This window comes from Podarcis bocagei, assembly GCF_964188305.1.
Source record: "Podarcis bocagei genome assembly, chromosome: 4".
Lineage (NCBI taxonomy): Eukaryota > Metazoa > Chordata > Lepidosauria > Squamata > Lacertidae > Podarcis > Podarcis bocagei.
Genome location: NC_138128.1, coordinates 45,356,787 through 45,373,041, shown reverse-complemented (window position 1 = coordinate 45,373,041; position 16,255 = coordinate 45,356,787). Strand labels below are relative to the sequence as shown.

Sequence of the window (16,255 nt, the reverse complement as noted above, 5' to 3'; positions counted from 1 at the left end):
AGAAAAGGATTTGCTTTAGAAGAGATCTATCTGAGTTACCTGATAAGAGGTGATTGGCTTGTGGTAGCTTTTGAGGGCGTTTATGGCTTTTGAGTAACCCAGAGCCCTCCACTTGTCCCCTTGGACAGAGTAGGCTTTTGCCAGCTGCTCCAGCTTCTCTGTAATGCTCTGGTTATGATTAATTTTCTTGCTTGCAGAGGAGTGGGCACAAACCCACTTGCTAGTGGGAAGCGCCACAGAAGAATCTCCTGGCAAAGTGTTTGGGTCTTGGCCTGACCTCAGTGCTTCCAGTTCTCCCAGAGTGACAACAGGCTCTTCCCCTTCAGTTTCCTCATTGTCCAAGATTGTCTTTGGAGAGAGGTAGAAGAGGAAGCTGTGAAATGTAGCCATTACTTATGCAAGCAATTGCAAGGCACTGGCTCATAATGCACCAAAGGCAGGGAGACTCTGAAACATTAAAGGGGATTGGTAGTCCCTGTGAGATCCACCACAATCGTTAGATAGGTTGAGAGAGAGAAAGAAAAAGCATAAGCTGTACTAACAGTTGCATATAACATGTTCCTCCCCTCAGTTATGATGATCATCTATAAGAAAGCATAGCTGGCAGAGTCCCTGCAGTGACCATAATGCTATGGATTCATATAACTTATGAAGGTGGCTTTATTTTGGAGTGGTGGTGACGAGTGAGCATGAATAAAATGTCCCAAGTTACAGCAACTTTAGTGGCACAATTTCCTTTTGCTGTCTACTTCAGGCACTAGGGGGCAACATCCCATTATGAACATACCAGGTATTCCATTGACTAGTAGAAAACAGAAAGAATATAATACTTAAGAAGCTGAACAATAACTTACATTCATTACACCTCGTGGTCAAGATGCTATAAGGAGCACATTGTAGTCAATATGATCTTTATATGTTCTGACTTTAGGGTGCTAACACTGTAACTAGTATTTTACTAGCTTATTTTAATATTGCTTCAGAGTTGAGAAAGATTAAAATTCAAGGCAACTGGACATATAGAGCTTTTACATCAGTGTATATTTTTGCCAGATTCTCTGAATGAAGAGGAGACTTGGCATAAATGAACCTCAAGGCATTGCCAAACAAAGACAGCAGCAGAATAACACACATACATTCTAATGCAGAAACAATCTGCCAAAAGCTCCTTCTACATTTTCCTATTCTTGTAACTTTTAGGTGGTCTGGAGTGAAGCTTGCTAGAAAAAAACATACTCAGAGTAACCAAAGGAAGCACATGTTAGGTGCCCAGCTTCTACAATGACAGCTCAGCATTTGTTTAATAGAGGCAAATTCACTCCTTTCAGAAGAGAAAAATGGCTGTATCTGTTGTCAACACACACGCCTCGTTCCAATTACAATATTGTTCCCTAATTCTAAGAGAAGCGTGGCACTTTCATCTTTGGAACAAAGAGGTGTCAATCATGTCCACACTGACAGCAGTTCTTTAAGATTTCAGGCAGGGTTTTCCCCCTGCCTTACCTGGAGATGCTGGGGATTGAACCTGGGACATTCTGCATGCAATGCAAATGCTCTGTTACTGAGCTACAGCTCTTCCCCAATAAAAACCCTGGCATAACCTACAAAAATGCTCAAAAGCACAAAAATGGGAATCCGCTAAGCGGGCTCACCCCTTTAACTTCTTGCTGTCCTGAGGAATCTGCTGCACTACAGGGAGTGCTGGAAACCTCTGCCTGAGATTCATCCTTCAGTGCCAGGACTGCACTCTCCATTTGAGGCTGGACCATCACGTCATCCAGAAGTTGTGATTGCTGCTTTGAAGTATCTGACACATCCAGATACCTGCCAAGAATCAAACATACAGCAAGGTGCAATCACTGCTTCTGAAGGCAGCCATTCTATCCATTACAAGAGTGTGAGAAAATTGAAAAGAAATGAGGAATTCAATTCTCTTTCCTCTGTGTCCATTCCCAAAATAAGAAATGGATTTCCACATAAAACTTGCCACCACATGCTGAAGTAAGAAAGGCACCTACTTCTCTGGGATGAAGAGGCTGTAGCCAGTAGTCTTCAGGATCTGCTGTGCTGCAATACAGGAACTCAGCCAGGATGCCTTCACCAGTTGCAATCCCTGGGGTAACTTGGCTAGTTTGAGAAGCCGGAAAGCTCGGTCACAGTCCATGCCTTCATCCACTATAACATGTGTCACATCTGGGGAAAGATGGCTGCAGACAATTCCCCCATTCTGGACGATCTGCTTGCGGAAGATCTCAGCCCTGGCCTGGCCAATTCCTGCTTGCAGCACATAGGCAGTGATTGGCTCCAACCATGCTGCTAATGAAAGCCAGAGAGAAATAGACTCAGAAAAGCAAGAGTGGGCTTAATGTCTTATCTGAGTGATGGGAGTCTGACGGCTTGAGGCCATAACTAGTATGGAGAAGACCAGATCTCTTGTAGCACACAGATAAGACTTCAAAACTCAATGCCTCCATTTGATTGGAACCTTCCAGGTTTAAGTGATTTTTCCCAAAGTAAACCACTTGCACTAACAGCTAGGCCATAGTAATCTCAAGCAGAGCAGGCCAGGCTGTCTCATAGCTTCACATGGCTGAGGAAGCAAACACGAAACTCACCTTGCTCATTCTTGGTTTCTTCTTTCAGTACCTTTGTAGGCACTGCCTTCTGTGAATCATATCTGATCTTCTTTCGTTTGGGGAAAGCTTTGACAATTCCTTGGGGCTCCATGGAACATGGATGCCTCCTTCCCAGGCAGGAGTAAGCAGTCTTACTGAGGAAGATGGTAAAGATTGCAAGAGTTTGAAGTGACTTACAACACAAAGATATCTGTAAACCTGAAATGAAAATCAAGCTATCATATGTCCCATGACAACAGGTGAAACGTAACCTTATATGCAACTTTAGCTAGAGGTGGAAATGAATGAGGTGCAAGACTCTGACATGCTAATAGGGTAACTTCAGTTTCTAGGGGGCATGCCTTAGCTTGTGATCTACCTTAATGACAGAGAATCCTCTAGCAAAAGGCACTCCCTATGTTAATTCAGTTGTGTGTTTAGAGCTGGCCATTTATTTTTCTGCAACAGGTGAAAGGCCCTGGTAGATATCCCACCAAATCATTAATAGGGTCTTATTCGCCTCAATTTGCAAAATGTGGTACATCCAAAGACCAATAGACTTAGTGCTTCATAGCAGTAACATAAGGCCACCTCCCTCAAGAATTCCTGAATACACACCAGCTCCACAGATGCCACTTTTTATTTATATAGCATCCTCAGTGTGCATGGTACTTTACAGAGTATGAGGGCAGGCCCCTGCCAAAGGGAGCTTTCAATTTAAAATTCAACTCAGGGGAACAGTTTGGCTCCAGTTGTGTGTTTTTAAGGGGGTACAGGGCAGGCTGTCTTCACTGGAGCCCCCAGCACAAACCAAAACATACATTCCAGGATCTGCTGCCCCGTGGGCCCTCTAGTGGTGATATTCCTGCAGCCACCAGCCTCCCCTCACACTTATCCACAGTGGCACTATAACAGGCAAGGTCCCAAGCAACCACTCAGTTCCTGGCCCATTACAGAGCTGTCACCATCTCTGAGAAGGTCCATGACAGCACGCAGGGAGGTGGTGGAGAAATTATCAGCCTCCTCCTGGCTCACCTGTTGCGGTGCTGCTACAATGGGCTGGGAGTAGAGTGACTGCTCAGCAATTCATCCATTACACCACTGGTGTCTCAGACAAGCTCACAGGCAAGCCTGTGAAGGGTGCAGGATGCTAGTGACCACAGCAGTGCTGCCACTAGGGAGTCTAAATGGTGGTGGATACAGAGCATCAGTCCTGGTGGCCCTGCTGAGGCCCTGAGAAATAAAAGTGGAGGCGAGGATAAACAGGGAAAGAACACACAATTGTTTGAGTTGCATGTGCTTAGGCTCAGTTACAGCCTTAGTTGCAGCAAGGCATAGGAACTAGGGAGCTGAGCCAAGGGCCTTACAGAAAAAGTAGGATTTGAGGAGGAATTTGAAAAATTAGGAAACACCACACAGGTATTCTGGGAGACAGTTTCAAGCATAAGGGGAGAAAGGGTAGAGTATTTTGAGGGAGCAGGAGACTTTAGGATGGCTGAGGGTGGTAGAGCTGGAGGAGCCTCACAGGCAGAAACCTAACAGGGTGTTGGTAGCAGAAAGCTTTGGAGGCAAGGACGTGGAGCTTGTGCAGAATGCAAGAAGAGACAGAAAGCCAGAAGGAGGTGTCTCACTTCCAGAGTGGAGTGCCGGACAGATGTGAGGAGACTAAGATGAGGCAATGCAATGTAAAGGAGAATATTGCCGTCGCCTCAGGGAGAGGTAAACAGAGCCTGCTGGACTACGAATCCCATCACCCCGGCCAAGCAGGCTGGGAGATGGGGCTGAATGGGAGATGTAGTCCAGCACCGCCACAGGCCCCAGGTCCCTCTCCACGTGGCAGCAAGGTTTCGCGCCGGCAGGCATGCAGGTACGCCGACTCTTCCTGCACCTGTGCGCTCGCTCTCTTCTGATCTCCCCTCGGGTAGGATGAGGCCCACTAAGGAGGGAGGGAGGCGGGGCTAAGGAGACGCGCGGAGAGGCCTAGAAACGCCCCTCAGGCGGAGGAAGGAGCGCGCGCGGTGGGGGCGGGGAGCTATTTCGCGTTTTATTTCACTTACCCGGGGAGGCGCGGGCGCGAAAGAGGACTGGGGGAGGGCGGGGGGAGAAGCAGCAAAACTTCCCCCCGCGCCGCGTTTTCTTCCGTGTCCGGTCAGGAGAGGCCGGAAGTGTAGGGCGGTTGCCCTGGCAATGCGTCCAGCGGCATCATGGTCGGGCCGAGTTGGCTGGAGCAGCTGCGTGCGGCGCGGAAGACCGCCCTGCTGGGGGACGGTAAATGGGAGCGGGGCGTCGTCGGCAGACGTTCCTCCGGGGACCTCGGAGGGAGCGGGGAGCGGCGAGGCCCGGATCCCGACGGGCTGAGGACGATCACCGGCGAGGGACGGGGGTGGACCGGGGCGAGTACGAGGAAGCGGGGAAGGTAGAGCCCCGGGGCCAGTGGGGTGTATGCAATGCAGGGCTTAGGACTGCCGGCTGCGGTCCACGAAAGCCTGTGCCACAATAAATTTGGTTACAACACTCTATTGTCCCATGTCTTCTCCAAAATAAGACTCATTGGTTCCAGTGGGACTTGCTTCCAAGGTAAAGGGGTGTAGGAGCGATCCAGTGCATATTTACTCAGAAGTGAATCCTACTGTGATCAGTTTGGGCTTGTTTCCAGGTGAGTGTGAGTTGGGCTGTCACCTTCGCATTAAGGCTGCTTTAGTACGTACAGCCCAAGGGCTCGACTGAGGCGGCAGCCCCTGCTTGTACTTACCTGGGAAGCAGCCCCAGTGAGGTGCCCTGGGAACTTGTCGAAGGGTGGGGGAATAAATCTCTTAAAATAACAATTAAAACTGAACTTAACTAAGAGTAAGTTTGCAAAGGGTTGGGCCTTAGTCATTTACGCTTGGGTCAGTCCCATTGAAATCTCTGTCCGCTGTCCCATAAGATCAAGCTGCATGATTTAGGGTGGCAGTCTGTGAATGCCAGAATGCCACAGATGCTGTGGTCTAGACTTTTGGTTTCTCCAGCTAAGTCTTGGGGTAGCTGAAAACAGGGTCAGGGGGTGTGTCAGTGGGTGGGACTTTTCTCTACATCATTTCTGTGGATTCACACACCTCTGCTCTCCTTAGGTATGCGAAAAATCCATTACTTGTTTGACAATGGGAAGGAGATGGCAGAGGAATATGACCTGAAGACAAACCAGCTGCTTTGTAAGCAAGCTTCCTTTCTTTATTAGGAGTTTAAAATTGGTCATAACAGGGGCTTGGCCTATTAATAGTACAGGTTGATGAGAAGTAGGAGCTTGCATCTGACAGTTGCTGCACATAGCACAGGTCCAGGTTTCATGTTGATCATAGCAAAGGGAAGTTCCCAGTCAAAAATGCCTTTAGTTATAGCGCAGCTTCGAATTAGACCACTTGTGACTCATTCATTTCATCCTCCCTCTCAATTTGGTAATTATTTCCAACATAGGAGAAGTAGAATAGAATTGTACAGTGGTACCTCGGGTTAAGAACTTAATTTGTTTTGGAGGTCCGTTCTTAACCTAAAACTGTTCTTAACCTGAGGTACCACTTTAGCTAATGGGGCCTCCTGCTGCCACCGCACCACCGCCGCACAATTTCTGTTCTCATCCTGAAGCAAAGTTCTTAACCTGAGGTACTATTTCTGGGTTAGCGGAGTCTGTAACCTGAAGCGTCTGTAACCTGAAGCGTCTGTAACCCGAGGTACCACTGTACTTTGAGTTAGGAAGCAAATTCATACTTGACAGGACCACAGGAAAGAATACTCTTCCAGAATGAGCTTGCATGTTACATATTAGCAGTGATGCAAGTAGGAAATTTTCCCAATACTACATTTATCCTTGGACATTTGTTTGTTTCTAAAACTGCATTATTCCATAAAATTCAGCAGTAACATGCATTAAGCATGTATGTCTGAGCCAGAAAAGACTCTGTGAGTATATTTCCATGAAAGTTGAAGGCCTGATTGTTTTGACCTTGCCCCTGAGGCCTCATGATCACTCATCTCCCAACATCTGCATATTGAGTGTGAACATCTGAGCTGGGTAAGGCCACATATATAGACTTCTATAGGAGCTGAAACTCTGAGCATGATAGCCCCACCCTCAAGTTATGTGGTTCCCCATACCCACGTGGATCTCATGGGTGGGGAACTGTGCATGGCTCTGCTGCCCCTTTCAGCATGCGGGGCATAACTGAGGATAAATTAAAACTTAAAGTATAAATAACTTTAAATCAGCTTCAATTGGTTTTTAGTATTGGGAAATTTTCTTATTTCAGTTTTTTCCAGAAAACCTACACCATGCCTAGTGCAGTTTCTTGTTAATCATGTCTTACTCCTATATCAAAATTCTCAGTCATGCAACATCTGAAGTTACTCCTTGAAGTGTCAAGAGAATCCCATCCTCAAATGCAAATTTACTGAAGATGTTTCCCTGAAAAAGCAATTGAAAGAGGTGCTTCCTTTCTGTTTCTTTGCAGTGAGGAAATGGAGAGAGAAGAATGCCTTGGGTGCTTGTGGTGATTGGCAGGTTGAGGTGGGAGAGCCAAACTTGCTTGCATCAGGACCTCTGGATCGTGAGCTAATTAAGGAGAGCAGTACTAATGTAAGTAAGGCAAGTTCCTTTCTACATCACAGTCACCTCTGAAATTGCTACGGGTCTCATTTTCCTAGGTTACCTGTTCTGAATTCTGAGACTACAGTTTGGCTTCTTAAGATGAGTAGTAATGCTTCCATTGCAAAGTAACATAATGTAGCTCATCTTAGCTTTGGAACAGAGAAAGAGGTGATGCATGGTTTCTGTTTCCTTGGGGATGTATCCGGGTTGGGAACCCTTATGTAGTACTCTGTTAGGTGACTTTACTTCCAGACTTACTGGAGAACATATGCCTATGACATTAGTGCTGGCATAAACTTGTAAAGCTGTCTCACACCAAGTCAGACTATTGCTCCGTCAATATTACCTGACTGGCAGCAACTACTTACTGAATTAGGAATGTTTCCAAGTGCTACTGTTTAAAATAATTTAACCAAAGGTGCCAGATCCTAAAACTTTCTGCATGCAAGGCATGTGCTGTCCCACTATTCTATGGCCCTTCCTTAAGATAAATAGCTCTCTCCATAGAATGACCAAGGGAAATTCATGATCTCACCACCAGAATGGGGTAACCAATGTTCCTTGTGGAACAGGCTCATGATACCTCTACCAGAGACCACATTGTTCCTCATCTATGAGACCTTTGTTACTTTAACCTGTTTTCTTTCCTTCTGGCTTAAATCTAATACAGCTTTCTTCCTCCCCATTCCTCCACATCAGTTTCATTTGTGTATCCCGAAGAAGCCTCTGACTGCTTGGAAATTATATAAATGACTTACAGACTTAGAGAATTCCTGATACATTTGAAGAACTATAAGTGAGGGTGGGGGGTGACTTCAAAGAAACTCCATCCTCAGTACTGCTATGTGGGTCCACATAACTAGACCAAGCACCTGAATGTGCAAAGCCAAAAACTCCCCACTGCTATCTATTCCATCTGAGTGATGCCAGGATAACTGAAATGTGCCTTTTCTCTAGCCTATCTTTATGCGCAAAGACACCAAGAACAGCTTCCAGTGGCGGATCCGGAATTTGCCCTATCCTAAAGATGTCTATCGTGTTTCAGTGGAGAAGGATGAGCGCTGCTGTGTGGTCCGAACAACAAATAAGAAGTCAGTAAGCACAAGGTTCCCCTGAGGTGGGGTGAAGCTGAGTGGGGGGCTGCAGATTTTGATAAAGCCCAGGATCTGGAGAAAACTTATTGCAAAGTTTCATCACTTCTCCTCTTCCTGCTTGACAATAGCATTACAAACAGAAGCAAATGCATTTCTCAATCCCAATTTTTGATGAAGAAGTCGGGGGGGGGGGAACATTGATTCTCCCTTCCGTTCTCTAACCTATTTATTGTGCAATCCCTGAAAATTACCTAGAGGTGGTGCTGTTGGCAAAGAGCTGCTTTGCTGTCTTTGGCCAGTTATGTTTTTAAGTTAAAGTTCTTCTGAGGGCAAAGAGTACTATTAATCAGTGACAGTAAAGGGCCATGGATATGGTTGAGACTTGTCGAACACTTCACAATGAAGGCCAGGCTACATTGACCCTGTAGGCCTTCCACTTAGCATCTTTGCTATCTGACTGCAATTGGCAGGTGCAAGATCCAAGTTCTTGCTGCTCAATGGCCTCCTCTTGATAGGTATGGAGATGCTTAAGTACTTCTTGATTTAAGCAGCCCTTGACTAGCCTCGACTTTCTGCAGAAACGCATGGTGCATCTCATAACACAGGTATTCAGGGTCAACCAACAAAGTTGATTACCAGTAGATTGAGGCCACACAAAAGAGGGGACTTATTCACACTCATAAAACAGAATGGGCCGATGATCACTGGCTTTGATGGCTTTAAAGGAAACATGACAAATTGATAGGGGATTTACCTATCATTGGCTACTAGGTATGATAGTTAAATGGTATCTCTACGTCCAAAAGCACAGCATCTCTGAATACCAACAGTAGAGAGCCGTTTCATTCATGTTTTGCTTGTGGGCTACTGGTTAGCAGGCCTGTGCAGAAGAGGAGAAGAAGGGAGATAATTTTGGTTTTCACAACTGCGAGATTACCAAGAAGGGAAAGATGAGGTACATCTAGGTACATTAGATATACCTGGAGTAAACTGCTCTTAACTGTGTGCAGGATCAAATCCCCAGGATCTCCTCTTCAATAAGCAAGACATGTATTGTGAAAGGCAAAAGTGTTGGGTTGGCATCCACATCTTGAACTCAAAAGGTGACACATAAGGAGGAGTGTCTCCTGCCCTGTAAGCCTCTCTGTAGTTTAAGAATTACAGGAGAGGGCTTGCTCTCTTTTGTAGCACCTCCCTTATGGAACTCCCTTTCCAGCAAGGCCTGCCCAGCTGCAGTCCCCACCCCTGCTACTCAGAATGCCGGGGAAGTCCTTTTTCAAAATGCTTCTGGGACTACAGATGGCTGCTAATATGGTGAATAGTGGTGGTGTGGGGATAAAATAATCTGAATTCAGGTTTCCTGCCCTTATTGCTAGTGGTATATTATTTAGAGAGGAGCAGAGATGCTGTGTGTGTTTGATCTTCTTTACAATTGTTGTACTCTTAGTGCTTTTACCAAAATCAGGCTTTTGTTTAGGCTAAATATAAACTCCTAAAAACCGTGTCAATACTTGTGGCTGGGTAAACAAGTCCATGCCTGCACTTAGGAGTCCAAAGAGACTACAGTTAGGGATATCTTTATGCCTCCAACAGCTGCATGGCAGGCAGAAGTTAAACAGATGAAATCTCCACGCAGGGAGATGCACTGAGGGAGAAAACTAAACCTATTGAACATTGACTATGCAGCTGTTGACAGCACAGGAGCCCTGCCAGAACACACAGCTGCCCCGAGGGACCTTAAAAAAGAAAATATTGCCATCCGCTCCAACTCATTCATTGTTGGCCCCTCTAGCCACAGCAAAAGGCTGCTCAAGTGGGATTTGCTCTAGCCCTCTTGCTGTAAAACAAATCCATTAAAGCAAACTTTCCAAACAAACAGGCAAAGCCTCTTCAGCCACAGCAGATTCAATTATTGCAGGGCAAGGTAGCAGTTAACATTACACTAGAAGGGGGCAAAGCAGCAGATCTGTTTTCCTTTGATCTCTCACAGATTTTAGTTGGAGACCATACCAGGTATTATTTTTCCCACTACTTCAGTCCTGGGGAAGGCTGGGGGGCAAAGTTGGTGTTCCCAGTGTGGGCTCCTTAGGCTCTTTGAAACACTGGGCTTTTTCTGGGACCTGCTTTTTTATTGTCTCAATCAGTAAGAAGTTAACACTTCCTTAACATGTCTTTGTGTTCAACTAATCTTTGCAGTTTAACCTTTGACACCCCTATTATTATCCATGTCTGCCACCTTTCCCAAATTTACGCAGAAGGCTCCAAGCCCTGCGGTAACATTCCTTGCTAGCAGGCAAAGCATCCAAGGCTGGTTGTCCTTTGTATGCATTTTCGCTAAGGCTTGGAAAATAAAGGGTTCATGTTTTGTGCAGCAGTAGTTCAAGCAGTCGACCTCTAAGCAGAACGGGCTTAATGGAGAAGGATTGCTTATGGGCCTGACACCAGGGAATAAATTCTCCCATTCAGTTTGGGGCACCAGAAACATGTCCATGCGATGGAGGGAATTTCACAAGGGAAGAGTAACAAAGGGGCTAAATGGTAGTTGTGCAGAGGGTGGGGTAGGGGGGAGATAAGAATAATGTTCACTCAGATTTGTTAAGTCATAGTTGGGTAGAAGACAGACTGTTTAGATCCACCAGATACTTGGCAGGACAAAGGTGTATGAACCAGTACAGATTCAAGGTAATTGAAAATAAACAGCCCTTCAAATTGTTAGGGTTCTCTCCCACTTTACCCAGCACTCTGCAGCCATATTTGGAAAACACAGCTTTCACATGATTAAGAAACCTTAAGTCAGTTAGCGTTACAGTGGTACCTTGGTTTTTGAACGTCTCGGAAGTCGAACGTTTTGGTTTTCGAATGCCGAAGACCCGGAAGTAAATGCTTCCATTTTCGAACGCATCTTGGAAATCGAAATTCAGTTTTCTCTATTGAATTTGCAGACCACCCTTTGCGCCTCGGGTTTTCGAACATTTTGGAAGTTGAACGGTCTTCCAGAACGCATTATGTTCGAAAACCGAGGTACCACTGTATTCATATTGACTTATTAATAAAAATAAAATTCATTAATAGAGCTAGTCCAACTTTAGCTGGGGTGTGGGACAGAATGGTGTAGCCACCACTGCACCCACTCACGCTGGCAGGAATGGAACGCAGGGCACACAGGCAAACCTATGTGGCAAATGCTGCACTATGGTAGTCTGGGGTTGGTGTAGCAACTGGACCCATATCTGGACCAGTGCCATCAACTAACAGCAGTGGTGCTGACTCGGCTGTACCCCTTCCTGCTCACACCTTTGGTAGGAGGATCTAGAAGCTGCACACTGGAGGAGTGGAGCTGCTGGAGCTGTTTGGGACTGGGCAGAGGGAGACCTGCACAGCAAATCAGGGAGATAGTTTGCAGCCTAAATGTGCACATGAGAAAATAAATCTAAGGGGAAAACAAGCACACTTCATTTATGAATGATGCTGTGTTGTAGTAGATATCATCTGTGGAATCCCTCCTCTCTCATAGCAGGTGGGATATCTTAAAATGGTGCTTGCCATTGCAATTTATATGTACTTGTATTAAAAAAAACTATAGTCCCAGCAACCAGGGACATCTTCAGAATCAATCAAAATGTGTGCTTTTAAAATTCATTAAACATGCAGCCATGTTGGGAGAGTGATCAATGTTAAATATTGAAACTGTTTCTAGCCGAAATAGAAGTATGAATGCATTTCTGTTTCTCTAACTTGGAGATTAGGTTTTATGTATAGGATTACATCATAATGAACTAGCATTCCAAAGATGACAAAAATAACAGCAAAAATTGGTCTTACCCTCACATTCTCTCTCATGCTTATCTTCAGATATTACAAGAAATTCTCCGTTCCTGACTTAGACAGATTCCAACTGCCCTTGGATAGTACTGCTCTGAGCTTTACTCATGCCAATAACACATTAATAATCACGGTAGGTACCTATAAGACTAATTTGTCAATGTAACTCAGAACTTTTCCTGGCCTTCCTTTTGGTATCAACACCTCTGTGAAAACTGGGGAAACAAATAGAAAAATAGGCCCATAAGTACAATGGAAAATTACAAAATTAGGAGCTAATAAGTCTCTTGAGGCTTAGCAGGAAAAATCCTAATTACTATTTCTGTTTCTGCTTCAGAGTTTAGAATGCCATAGGATTTACACATTTCCTCCTCTCACATGAGTAACCATCTTTTTCTTATGGCTGTAATGTTTAGTGTAGATATTCAAAACTGCTTGGGTATATGAAGTAGAATGTAATAGCCAGCAAAGTTAAGTGCATAGTTTGCCAGGGGAGACTGTACAGTCCAGTAGTCTAACCAGGGTTAAGTTCCAATATGAGATAACATGCATTAAATCAGATGCATTTGAGATACAGTTTTATGCTATATTTCCTCTGTAAATTCTTATGCTCAGTGTTATTGAATTTGGGGGTGACTGCAAAGACTTCGCAAGTGTGAGAATTTCCAAGGGCTTGCAACCATGACACTGCGTAACAGCTCTGTTTGTGCTAGAGATATATGCGGCTTATTCGTTTTCACAGTACCTGAAGCCAGCAGAGATTCTGGCTGCAGAGGAGGAGCTGCAAAAGGAGCTAAAGAAGATCAAGGCAGCTAATAATGGAGATGGGGAATGCAAGACACAGTAGCCAGCAGTTGCAGAATCTCATCTGTATATATTTTACTACTTTTATTTAATAAAGGAGATGATTGGAGACAAACTTTTTGGGGAAGGACTTAAGTTACCTGAGTTTGTAGATTCTGAAAGAGCTTTCTCGCAAAACTTTTAGAGCTCCCCATCAGCCTGCTGGTGTCCAGCACAGGTGAGAAGCACCAGTCTCTTAGGAGTTGACGTCTTTGTATGTGTGCTAATTACAATTCTCGGGGAGCCAAAACTCCCATATTGGCCTGAATATAAGCCGCACCTTTAAAATTGGAGGGGAGGTAGAAAAAAAGAGAAAAATGCCCAAATATCAGCTGCTCCATTCCTCGTTGCTGCTGGCTGCATACTGGGGGGGGGGGGGAGCCGTGCTGCATTGCCCTTCCTCCCTCTCTCCCTTCCCAGCCTTGGGGGACTACATATGGGGCGGGCACCACTATGCTGCGCTCCTGGCGCTGTTTGCCTCACACTCCTGGCTGCATACTGTAAGGTCGTGAATATAAGCTGCGCTTTCACTTTTCACAGTCGGAATTGGGGGGGGGGGGAGTGAGGCTTATACTCAGGCCAATATGGTATATGCATCCTCTATAGCACTATGAATTACTTTAAACGTTCTAAAAATTTGTGTCTTTGTCTTCAAGAATATGGCAGGAGAGAGGTCCCAGAAAAAAGATGAGTAGCATTACTTCTCCTACTGCATGCAATAGCATTTAAAGTTGATATAAAAGGAAGTGCAAGAACCAAGTAAGCATATCTTACATAGTTTTCCAGCTGACAGTGTCAGCTGCCCGCAGTTGCCCCTCAAACTGAACACCCAACCTGTTTCAAACAGAGCATAAAGGATTTTTTCCCACTGCCTTTGCCCTAGAACGTGTATATTCTGAGCTCTCAATACTTTGACCTCTCTCAGTATATCATTTATGCCAGTTTGTACCACTATTGAAGGTATCAATTTCATTTTAATAAAAGCAAATGTTCAAATTTCTATGCTGGTTTCTCAATCCCGTATGCGTGGAAGAATAACCTGATCTTGTAACAATATCTGTCTATTCTGTCATTCTTCTATGAAAACTATATCCCTCCCAGCCTGATCCCAATTTTATACGTGAATAATGGCTAGAATTTTTTAATTAAACAACAACATAGGCCAGGCACACAACAGGCAAAAGGTAGATGATTATCTTTAAGCTGCAGGTTCACAAACCTTAAAAGCACAGCCTTTCCTAGTTTCCATATAACTCTGCTATACTAATGGCAAATAGAACCAACAAGGTTACTTGCAACAAAATGTTATAGTCTGTAGAGCTGCTGTTCAGCGGTCCAGCCATTTCCCCCTCATTGGACATTCAATATTCTTTGGCTAGGCATGCTCAGTCCTCAATGAGTTGCTGCTGGGGGCTGCCCTATAAATTTTTGTATTCCTGAAGATCTTTTAACCTTTGGGTTCTCTCCTAAGCATGCTGATTTCTCAGTGTCGCTCACTGAATTTGTTAGGACTGTATATCTTAATGGAAGGCTGGAGATAGGATGATCAAGGAACGTGTCACAAACAGATGTTTGTTGGGAGTGGCTGACGGGCTAGGGTACTTGGCTACTTTCCCCCTGTTGTGTCCTACTCTTAGAAGTAACCAGGAATGGATGTTGCACAAAGTTCTCGGAGAAAAACATCCTAGTAGATTGCGGTCAATCGCAGGCAAGTAATGTCCCCTTAATGGACTGCAGGCGCTAGGTCCCTTCGTTGGCACCGCAGCAGCAGTGACTGTTGCGGGAAAGCGAAATTAATGTTAGCTGTATCACAGTGTGAGATATGCACCCTTTTAATGATTTCCCCCCCTGATTGTCTTTTTTCCTCCCCCCTCAAAAAAAAAGCTCAACACCTCCATTGACAATGGGTAGATCATTGCCAGTTATTTTATACTGGGAGTAGATCGCAGTCTCTTGGGAGTTGGATGTGCCTGATGTAGTTCATTGTTTCAAAAGTTACAGCTGTAGAAATAACTTTATTTTTAGGTAAGCAAATCAATGCATTTGATCCTAGGAATCTATTCAAATTATACAGCTATTAGTCAGTCACTGGTTTTGAACTCACATTCTTTCTTCCCATTGTAAAATTTATTTAGCACATTGACCTGACAACACCTTTCTAGTGCAGCACTCCTTGTATGCAGCCAGTTAAAAATTGGTACAATTTGCACAGAGTAATCTAAGGCTTTGGTCTTATAGCCCAGTGTCCATTTATGTGGCAGTGATGAGAGTCAGTGAAGTAAGCAGCTAGTCCCATCCTCCTAAACTAAATCCAAAACATGAAGAATGGTTGGCTTGCAGCATTCAGAGGCCCAAACAGAATCTATGGTGATAGCAAAAGAGAATGCACAAGTCGCCAAGCTGAATAATGCCTTCAAATAAATTAAAATGCAACACAGAACCCCAAAATGTGCAAAATAAAACGAGGCAAGGAGACATTAGCCTTTAATGGAACCAGAAGGCAGGTGAACATTCCTTCCTTGGGTTCCCCCATAGCACTTAGTGTGAGTTTCAGGCTGCTTGTTCTGTCAAGGTAATCATTTCCTTTTTGTGCTCCCTGAGCTGGGTATTATATCTGCAGTCCAAGCCAATCTCCATCAGAAGGTAGTAAAATCAAGGGCATACAGGGCAGATGCCAGGGTGGCATAGAGATGAGTGGTGCTGAAGCGCAGGCAATACACAGGACTGCTGGTGGGTGATGACAAGTAGAAGCTCTGTAAAGAAAAAAGATAAAAGATCCTCCTAGATAGGTGATTTCTGTTATTCAGGAATGAGAGCCAGTGATAAGATGGCAATCATCCAGCACCCACAAAATTCCATTGCATCCTGTAAATCTGCATCTGCATCATAGCAAGAAGATAACAGAACTGAGATGAAGCAACAGTGAGGGCACTGCCAATTGTCTTTCTGAATGAGACCAGCTCAAAGTGGCAGCAATAGCTTGAGAAATCGCCACTACACAGATATATTCCTACTGACATCTTTGGAGTTTGACTGAACCCAAAGCTGTTGTATCAGATCCCCATAGGCAATTCCTTGCTCTCCCAGTTAATTTGCATTCATTTATTTAGAACACTTCTTGATTGCCCAATCAGCAAAGTCCCCTGGGCAGTTCACACAGAGTTCAAACAATGAAAACTTTAAAAATATTAAAACATTAAAAATGAATCAGTTCAGTTTCCTGCCTAAAAACCAGCACAAAACAGCATGTCAGCATTTAA

At 44.6% G+C, this 16,255-nt stretch overlaps 3 protein-coding genes across 18 annotated transcripts in view; 1 reads left to right on the top strand and 2 right to left on the bottom strand.

Moving 5' to 3' along the window:
• Positions 1 to 4,751, bottom strand: part of POLL (DNA polymerase lambda) — a 131,256-nt gene extending 126,505 nt beyond the window's left edge. For 4 of the 7 annotated variants that reach the window (XM_081192253.1, XM_081192252.1, XM_081192249.1 and 1 more), the window contains exons 1-5: positions 4,673 to 4,751; positions 2,616 to 2,770; positions 2,019 to 2,316; positions 1,653 to 1,824; positions 40 to 348 (exon numbers count right to left, since the gene is read on the bottom strand). In XM_081192253.1, the coding sequence (XP_081048379.1) occupies positions 40 to 348; positions 1,653 to 1,824; positions 2,019 to 2,316; positions 2,616 to 2,727 (891 nt within the window). In that variant the 5' untranslated portion in view covers positions 2,728 to 2,770; positions 4,673 to 4,751. Of the gene's footprint in view, positions 1 to 39; positions 349 to 1,652; positions 1,825 to 2,018; positions 2,317 to 2,615; positions 2,771 to 3,650; positions 3,742 to 4,672 lie in introns of those variants that run through there. The other 3 variants (XM_081192251.1, XM_081192250.1, XM_081192255.1) reach the window with 3 other exon arrangements.
• Positions 4,078 to 13,995, top strand: DPCD (deleted in primary ciliary dyskinesia homolog (mouse)). 9 transcript variants are annotated; one of them, XM_081192282.1, is made up of 6 exons: positions 4,078 to 4,334; positions 5,726 to 5,806; positions 7,100 to 7,224; positions 8,194 to 8,327; positions 12,183 to 12,285; positions 12,895 to 13,995. In XM_081192282.1, the coding sequence occupies exons 1-6, from the start codon at positions 4,208 to 4,210 to the stop codon at positions 12,997 to 12,999; spliced, it is 675 nt and encodes a 224-aa protein (XP_081048408.1). In that variant the 5' UTR covers positions 4,078 to 4,207; the 3' UTR covers positions 13,000 to 13,995. The 9 variants fall into 9 exon arrangements, with proteins under 9 accessions (XP_081048408.1, XP_081048409.1, XP_081048406.1 ...); XM_081192283.1 differs by lacking the exon at positions 4,078 to 4,334 and adding an exon at positions 4,386 to 4,482; XM_081192280.1 differs by lacking the exon at positions 4,078 to 4,334 and adding an exon at positions 4,386 to 4,536.
• A 995-nt stretch (positions 13,996 to 14,990) lies between these two features.
• The window catches only part of FBXW4 (F-box and WD repeat domain containing 4), a 74,457-nt gene continuing 73,192 nt past the window's right edge, over positions 14,991 to 16,255 (bottom strand). For both annotated transcript variants that reach the window (XM_081192266.1, XM_081192267.1), the window contains exon 9: positions 14,991 to 15,748. In XM_081192266.1, the coding sequence (XP_081048392.1) occupies positions 15,632 to 15,748 (117 nt within the window). In that variant the 3' untranslated portion in view covers positions 14,991 to 15,631. The remainder of the gene's footprint in view (positions 15,749 to 16,255) is intronic.

What these genes read in the sequence shown, in the direction of transcription:
- DPCD (XM_081192280.1), top strand. Translation starts at nt 4,401, where the DNA reads ATGGGAGATGTAGTCCAGCACCGCCACAGGCCCCAGGTCCCTCTCCAC. An exon ending in GAAGACAAACCAGCTGCTTT is followed by an intron (nt 5,807 to 7,099) that starts GTAAGCAAGCTT and finishes GTTTCTTTGCAG; the next exon opens with TGAGGAAATGGAGAGAGAAG. An exon ending in TTAAGGAGAGCAGTACTAAT is followed by an intron (nt 7,225 to 8,193) that starts GTAAGTAAGGCA and finishes CCTTTTCTCTAG; the next exon opens with CCTATCTTTATGCGCAAAGA.